This window comes from Priapulus caudatus, unplaced genomic scaffold (genome assembly GCF_000485595.1).
Source record: "Priapulus caudatus unplaced genomic scaffold, Priapulus_caudatus-5.0.1 Scaffold889, whole genome shotgun sequence".
Classification (NCBI taxonomy): domain Eukaryota; kingdom Metazoa; phylum Priapulida; class Priapulimorpha; order Priapulimorphida; family Priapulidae; genus Priapulus; species Priapulus caudatus.
Genome location: NW_014577950.1, coordinates 76,924 through 85,418, shown reverse-complemented (window position 1 = coordinate 85,418; position 8,495 = coordinate 76,924). Strand labels below are relative to the sequence as shown.

At 44.4% G+C, this 8,495-nt stretch overlaps 1 protein-coding gene across 1 annotated transcript in view; it reads left to right on the top strand.

Moving 5' to 3' along the window:
• Positions 1–4,555, top strand: part of LOC106814234 (kelch-like protein 18) — a 26,170-nt gene extending 21,615 nt beyond the window's left edge. Inside the window, exons 5-10 of the mRNA XM_014818532.1 lie at positions 799–1,021; positions 1,335–1,439; positions 1,786–1,897; positions 2,074–2,164; positions 2,615–2,759; positions 3,175–4,555. Of these exons, the coding sequence (XP_014674018.1) occupies positions 799–1,021; positions 1,335–1,439; positions 1,786–1,897; positions 2,074–2,164; positions 2,615–2,759; positions 3,175–3,355 (857 nt within the window). The 3' untranslated portion in view covers positions 3,356–4,555. The remainder of the gene's footprint in view (positions 1–798; positions 1,022–1,334; positions 1,440–1,785; positions 1,898–2,073; positions 2,165–2,614; positions 2,760–3,174) is intronic.
• Positions 4,556–8,495: the final 3,940 nt, after the last annotated feature.

Genomic DNA, 8,495 nt, shown 5'->3' with positions numbered 1-8,495 from the left:
TCAGTATTTTCACTATGCTAGTCTCTGTTCTTCCCTCAGTATTTTCACTATGCTAGTTTCTCTTCTTCCTTCAGTATTTTCACTATGCTAGTCTCTGTTCTTCCCTCAGTATTTTCACTATGCTAGTTTCTCTTCTTCCTTCAGTATTTTCACTATGCTAGTCTCTGTTCTTCCCTCAGTATGTTTACTATGCTAGTCTCTGTTCTTCCCTCAGTATTTTCACTATGCTAGTCTCTCTTCTTCCCTCAGTATTTTCACTATACTACTCTCTCGTTTTCTCTCAGTATTTTCCCTAGGCCTTCTGTCTCGCCTCGAGCGTTGTTCGTCGTTCACACATCTGCCCTCATTGCTCGCAGGTGACTCACTCAGCCGAGTGGAAAGCTTCGACCCAATCATGGTGTTAATTCTTCCTTCAGTATTTTTCCTGCGCTAGCCTTCTTTCTCGCCTCCTCAAACACTGCGCGTCGCTCACGCGTCCGCACGCGTTCGTTGCCCGCAGGTGACTCCCTCAGCCGGGTGGAAAGCTTCGACCCAATCATGGTGTTAATTCTTCCTTCAGTATTTTTCCTGCGCTAGCCTTCTTTCTCGTTCTTCTTTCTCGCCTCCTCAAACACTGCGCGTCGCTCACGCGTCCGCACGCGTTCGTTGCCCGCAGGTGACTCCCTCAGCCGGGTGGAGAGCTTCGACCCAATCATGGTGTTAATTCTTCTTTCAGTATTTTTCCTGCGCTAGCCTTCTTTCTCGCCTCTTCAAACACTGCGCGTCGCTCACGCGTCCGCACGCGTTCGTTGCCCGCAGGTGACTCCCTCAGCCGGGTGGAGAGCTTCGACCCGATCATGAGGAAGTGGGTCGTCACGCAGGCGATGTCGACGATGCGAAGCCGCGTCGGCGTCGGCGTGCTCCTCGGCAAGCTGTACGCGATCGGCGGATACAACGGACTCGAGCGTCTCGCCACCGTCGAGATGTTCGACTCACAGCAGAAGCAGTGGAAGGAGGTGGCGCCGATGAAGACGCGCCGCAGGTAGGTGGCGCTGGTGTGTCGTGGGTAGGTGGCGCCGGTGATGACGCATCATAGGTAGGTGGCGCCTGTGTATGCAGCTCATGTACTAGCGGACGAAATTTTGTTCAGTCAAATGTTAGGAAGTGTGTTAAAAGGGAACAACACTACTGGAATTTGAGAGTATATTACGATTGCATAAAAACAGTTTGAACCCACATATTTATGTTATCGGGCGTTCGCTTTTCGGGATAATGTGCGCGGAAGTAGTTGCAAGATTGTTCTGCTGCCGTGAGCAATAAACATTCGGTTATGTGCACCGTTCACTTGTTTTCAGTGCGCTGGGAGCCGTGGCGCTGGATCGGGAGCTGTTTGTATGCGGAGGGTACGACGGCGTCTCTTCTCTCAACTCCGTCGAATGCTACAATCCAGCAGCAAACACGTAAGCTATGCAGCTACGAAGGCTGGCGACCCTGCGATACATGCATGCAGCTGATGGGTGACGGTAGCTGAAAATCGTGCAATAAATGTAAATGCTTTTTTAGCTTAATTTTACACTTGGATGCATGCTCGTTTCACAGAGGTTGTGCAAGTTGTTGGAGAATCTAGTGCGGAAGAAAATGCGGCAGCTCTGTGCTACTGCGTTACCCAATAATCATTCCTCGCTCTTATTACAGTCTTTCCTTCCTTCTCGGGTGTCCGATTTCACTTCCTGGCTGCATAATTACCCTATGTGCTAACTAGGGTTATTAACATGTGTCTCTATGTGCAATTTTTATTTCTTACAGCTGGACGACGGTGTCCCCTATGGCCAAGAATCGGAGTGCATCAGGCGTGACCGTCCTTGAAGCCCAGATGTATGTCCTTGGAGGCCATGATGGACTCTCTATATTCAACTCGGTAAGTGCAGTGTACTCACACGTCATTACACATGCTATAACCGATTTGTTATGGGGAGAAACCCGTTTATATTTTGCGATATTAACATTGCAAGATATAATATATAATATGTATTGCGATTGGCAGTGGTGCGAGTGACCTAGCAATCACTGTTAACGTTGTCTTGTTGTCGACAGGTCGAATGTTACAACAAGATGAAAAACAAGTGGACGTCTGTGACGCCCATGCTAACGAAACGCTGCAGGCTGGGAGTTGCCTCACTGAACGGTAAAGTAACGGGAATGAGGGCGAAAAATCTATACTCTCCAGTGTGCTATTTTTTTTAACTTAAATGCAGTGCTGAAAATCACTATAATAATGGGAATAGAACATGAATAAGATTTTGATCCTTTTTAAAACATATTAGAGTACTTGCTATTATATACAATAATGTAACCCAACAAGAGTAACCCTACTCTTGTTGTGTTATATTATTGTATCTAACAGGGAAAAAATTTATTTTTCGGGGGATACTTTTCAAGCTCGCGTGCATGAAAATAGCACTCTAAAATTTGGTTTGCATTGAACTCTATGCAAATTTCCGGGGGCTCTTTTTGGCATTTCGGGGGCTAAATCGCCCCGAGCCCCCGTGTATTTTTTTCACTGGTATCTAATGAGAGTAGTGAGTGAAGGAGTGTACAATGTGTTGTTAGTCACGTTCGGATTTTTTCACTGCAGGTAAGATCTACGCTTGCGGGGGCTATGACGGATCGTCGTTTCTGCGCACGGTCGAGCGATTTGACGCAGCCACTCAGAGCTGGACCCTGATGGCGAGCATGAACGTTAAGCGCAGCCGCGTCGCCCTGGTGGCCAACCTTGGAAAGTAAGCACCCTCGCCTTACAATCGCTACGTTACGTTGCCGCCGCGTTATGTGGCATGACGCCGTGTTATTACACCTCGCTTGAATTACTAGATTGCAATTTCTTTGCGTAATATATGGTAATGTAATATAGTGCTGGTGGGTTGTTGAACTTCTTAGATTACTACGTTGCAATAGTGTAACACGGGAGTTGTTTGGTTGGTGCCCTGGTGGTACGTGGTTATTGGATCATTCATAAATTAATGTCGTTAATGTCTATCGCGTGACATTAACAAATTTGAATGCGCGAGTGTTGCCTACTTAATGCTCTCATCGCAAACTGGATCGCAAAGGTGGCGGTTTTCGGACGCGCTGCGATGGAACGACGGAGCGCGAGTGGCGTAGTTTCCGCGCGTAACATATGGCGCTCTCTTGCAGGCTGTACGCGATCGGCGGCTACGACGGAGTCACCAATCTGAGCTCGGTGGAGGTGTACGACCCGCTCACCGATTCGTGGGAGTTCCAGGCGCCGATGTGCGCTCATGTAGGTGGCGTCGGTGTCGGGGTCGTGTCGATCAGCCCGCCATGCGAAGTGGAGGCCGCTGAGAAGGGCGACTGAACGATGGCGGTGCGTCACCGACGATAGCAAATCTTACAACAGCAAGATGTTTTGTTAATTGGCAGCACGTGTGTGGAGCACGTTAAATTCCAGTGGAGCTGTACTGTAGTACTAAGAGGACGTGAGGGAGAGAGAGTAACATAGAACAAATCATAGGTAGACTATATATATATATATATATATATATATATATATATATATATATATGTATATAGTTATACTATACATTATAAGCTAGGGAAAGGGGAAGCTAAGAAGTGAAAAGTATGGACTATTTTCAATCTTTGGACAAATATTAAGGTCGACTGCAAACAAATAGGGACAACCAAGGAAAACCCGTAACAGCATTGATGGTAGTTGTCCGTAAATTTTCCCCGAAGTTTCTAAATAGTTCATACGTTTCAGTTCGTAGTGGTAGGTATTGATTGCACAGGATTTTGGTTTGTCACAATTCTTCTTACGTCCTCCAAGTAGCACGAATATTATGAAAGCTGTATTATACTATTTGTTTCATTACTAGTTTCTCGCACTCACGTCTAGACTGTTAATCGCGCTACAACTCGTGCCCACGTTGTATATCGTTGCATCCAAATACATTAGTCTCGTTACGGTACCCCAAGTTGTTGCTAGTCTATGTGGCTGTGCTAGTCCATGTGTCACCGTCTCTCAGAAGAAATTGCGATCGTGGGATTTCGAGAGTTATCCGAGGCAGTTATTATATGGTTTAGTTCTATGTTTGACTAGCACACTAGGCACACCAGTATACCAGCATGCCACATAACCCATATGCATCGGCATATTTTTGGTTTACTTGGTAGATATCTAGTGTTACAATGTTAGTAGTTATGTGGAAAGAAGGAGCGAGTTTTTTGCTATCTCATAGTGGAAACGAAGTTGATATTAGACCAGACCATATTAGATTATATTAGATTATATTAGATTATATTAGATTATATTAGATTATATTAGATTAGAATCTCATTTTCTCGCAGTCACCGATCGCACGGCACCGGCTGAAGAATATTTGTCATTGCTATATTTTATCAAAAGCTAATAATACATATAATGTATCATTAGCTCTTGATTTTATGTTAGTTTAATATTCTCCACGCTAATAGTATGGCTGAGAGGGTCTATGTCCCCCGGGGTACTGCCGGAACGTACCCTGGGTACGGTCCGGTATACCGGAACGTACCCTGGTACTATCTAATATGCCGGACCGTATCTCGCCTACTCCACTAACGAGTCTACGGAGTCGCCTACGCCTACTCCCTAACCCTAACCCTAACCATATTAGATAGTTACCAGGGTACGTTCCGGTATACCGGACCGTACCCAGGGTATGTTCCGGCAGTACTCTGGGGGACATAGACCCTATGAGCAATAGTAGGATGTGTCTCTCAATATTACGTCGATGTTGTCACTCGAAGGAAGGACTTTGCAGCACATTTATAACAAGGTGATCTCGTAGCGTTTTGCTGGCCAAGTTTTCTTGGGATCTCTTTGTCTTTAGCTAACTGCACAGTCTGTTGTGACGAGACAGTCCGTGCTGCCGCCGTCAGCACAAATCTTATTTGCCATGTTAGATTATGGTTGGATACCTTCCATACGGAAGGAGTGTAGTAGCGCTGAAGGGGTCGTCGTCGTATATGTAGTATGCGAGGTGTCGGCGAGTATGTCGCCTACGCCTACTCCCTAACCCTAACCCTAACCCTAACCATAACCCTAACACCCTAATCCTAACCATATCAGCGATAGTTACACTTGGGATAAGTATATTACGCATTATACGGAACATACACCACCACCCTTCAGGGCTGTAGTAGCAGTAGACAGGCGTTTCATTAGAAATCTCTGGTTCTCTCACTGAAAAAATGACTCTTTCAGGCGCGGGTGACCGTGTAATCATAATCGCGTACATCGACTGAGGGCATTTGTGTCTTGGTCTGAATGTATAATTCACAATAAGAAACTCCCCAGGAAACCTATTACCGGGATATATTAGATTAGATAGAGTTTCCAGTAATGGTGATGAATCGATTTGTTAGGTTTCTGAGTTCGTACGCAGTAATGGTAGCTAGAGCATTGAGAGGGGCTATAGTCTACCAGAGGTACTGCCGGACGTACCCTGGTACTATGCTTAAAGTATGCCGGACACGTGTAACTCTTCGAAACATACTCCACTAAGAGTCTAGGGAGTCGCTACGTTCTATATTGCCTATACCCTATCCCATGAAAACCCCTACCATACTCTCAGCTAGTTACCCAGGTTACGTGCCGGCCAGTAATCCCTGGTGGACATAGGCTACTTGATGAAGCTTAAGCGATACGCCAAGTCTGTAGGGAACAGTCAATATCAGGCATGGTGGAAACATGATACGTGGAAGTACAACTTACTCGTTAACAAGAGCGTATAAAGAAGTCTTCATTATACACTCTGGTCGTGTATGGCATATTAGCGGAGGAACGAGTCGCTGTGCAATCTAGTTACGTGATATTATTACCTTAAATTATGTGGTGCATAATTGCACGAATAGGTTTGCCGGTGTGCATCATGCGGTTTCTTGGAGTAGCTCTGATGTGTTTTCAGCATAGTGTAAAGCTAAAAAATAGCTACACTGAAGAAAGTAGGGAGTTATATGACCTTCTATATTATAGTTTGTACATTAATATTGAAGTAACAACCTGCTAATGTCTGTAATACCGGACGCACCGTTCTGGTTGCCTTCATGAGTGTGCGTCACGAAACCATTACTTCCCAGATGGAGACTCCAATTATGAGTACGCCGCCTAGCAGTATAATTATTGTACATGTATAGTAATTCAACATACGGAAAAACAAGAAATAAAATAAGACCTGTTATTCGAAATCGGTTTCTAGATAGTTGTTCTCTCTATCTATATCTGATATGTCTATTTATTTATATGGTACTTTAATCCATATCCTATCAGATTATATTCTCTCGGGAATAAGTGATCCTTATAACATATTCCGTCTAATATAGTTAGTTCTCTCCCCTTCCCGCTCACCCTCTCTCTCTCCTTGACTCTCACCCTCTCCCTCGCTCTCTTTCTCTCTCACACATAAACACACACACGCTCGCAATATTTCTCTTCACGCACGCACGCACGCACATACACACACGCAATTCTCTTGCTCACTTCTTTACTCCCCTCTAGCGTATAGTATCGTCCACGACCAGTCAAGCATGGAAAAACTTTCACTATCAAATGGCCGTATTTCAGCCTAAACTTGTTCACCCCCCCCCCCAAAGCACAAAAAGTGCATTTACGGCTATAATACGTGTTTTTACAGTCACAAAATCGCACATACACACCCACCAACGGATGCGCACACGCGGGTGTGGTCGCACGCACGCGTGCGCGTGTATTATAAGCGTAAATTCACATTTTGTGCCTCGGGGAGTGAAAAAGTTGGAGCCGAAATACGGTCATTTTGCTGCGAAAGTTTTTCAACGCTTGACTGGTCACGGGCGATACTATCCGCGAGAGGGGAGTAAGGAAGTGACAGAGGGAAAGGAATTGTCGCGTCCGTAATGTGCATATATGTATCTATGTACGTAAAACCACCTGGCTCTACACGAGTGTCTCGATAGTACATCTAGTTAGAGCTCTAGCCTTTCATTTGTGAAAGTGGGGTTCGAATCCCCGTTAATTATTTGCTAAAATATTTTCTAACTTGTGTCAGGTAAACGTATTGCAGACATGTATGCAAAGCATATTACGAACGCACGCACGCGCACACACACACGCGCATCGCGCAATTTCCATTTCAGTGTTGAACGTGCGTGCGTGCGTTCGTAATATGCTTTGCATGCATGTCTGCAATACGTTTACCTTTACACAAGTTAAAAATATTTTAGCAAATAATTAACAGGGATTCGAACTCCGCTTTCACAAATGAAAGGCTAGAGCTCTAACTAGATGTACTAACGAGACACTCGTGTAGCGCCAGGTGGGTTTACATAGATATACATATATGCACATTACGGACGCGACAATTCCTTTCCCTCTGTCACTTCTTTACTCCCCTCTCGCGGATAGTATAGCCCATGACCAGTCAAGCATGAAAAATCTTTGACGACCAAATGGCCGTATTTCAGCCTGAACTTTTTCACCCCCAAAAGCACAAATAGTGGATTTACGGCTATAATACGTGTTTTTACAGTCACAAAATCATACATACACAGTATTACACACCCACCAACGGATGCGCACACGCGGGTGTGGTCGCGCGCACGCGTGTGCGTGTATTATTGGCGTAAATTAACATTTTGTGCCTCGGGGAGTGAAAAAGTTGTAGCCGAAATACGGTCATTTTGCTGCGAAAGTTTTTTAACGCTTGAATGGTCACGGGCGAACTATCCGCGAGAGGGGTGTAAGGAAGGTGTGTCAAACTGCATGCAGCGCCATCTGTCGTGGAGTTTGGGTGTAAATTTCTTCCCTCCTTTCTCCTTCCTCGATCCTCCCCTCTCACTACCTTCCCCTCAGTATTTCCCTCCACCTCTCGTGGATAGTAAGGAATAAGTGATTACTTTTATCCACTGTTAATGTTACTGCTTGACACAGCAGATGAAAGGTCAGCGTAAAGAACCGGCAACTGTTTATTATTATTATTAAATCTTTATTGCATGTAATTCAACTACTAATACATATGATGTAATGAAGACAGTCTTTTTCATGGAGAAAAAATCTGATAAATGCAATAGTGTTGAGCAGTTAAAATAATAAAATTTCTGCGTGAACATTGTGTGTTACATAGTTCTGAGTGATACATGTTACATCAATTAAGGCTTTACATATTGTTACAGGACTGTGACATGAATCGACGTGAATGACAATATGAAACAACTATTGTGTACATCGTTAATCGGTCTATAGCGGCTGTTTAATGTGCTGTCGGCACTCGTGTAAAACAACCATTTTTACTTTATATATGAATCTAAGGTATATATGGTGACTCTAAAAAACTCAAACTACTTGTCACAGATTGTCCTTGAAATAACATTGAAAAAATAATTCACACTTCTGTGGGAACCATGATATATATAATGAAAGTGTCAATGACACTGTAGCTCACCACAAAAAAGGACACAAATGAGTGAGTAAGAAGAAGTCA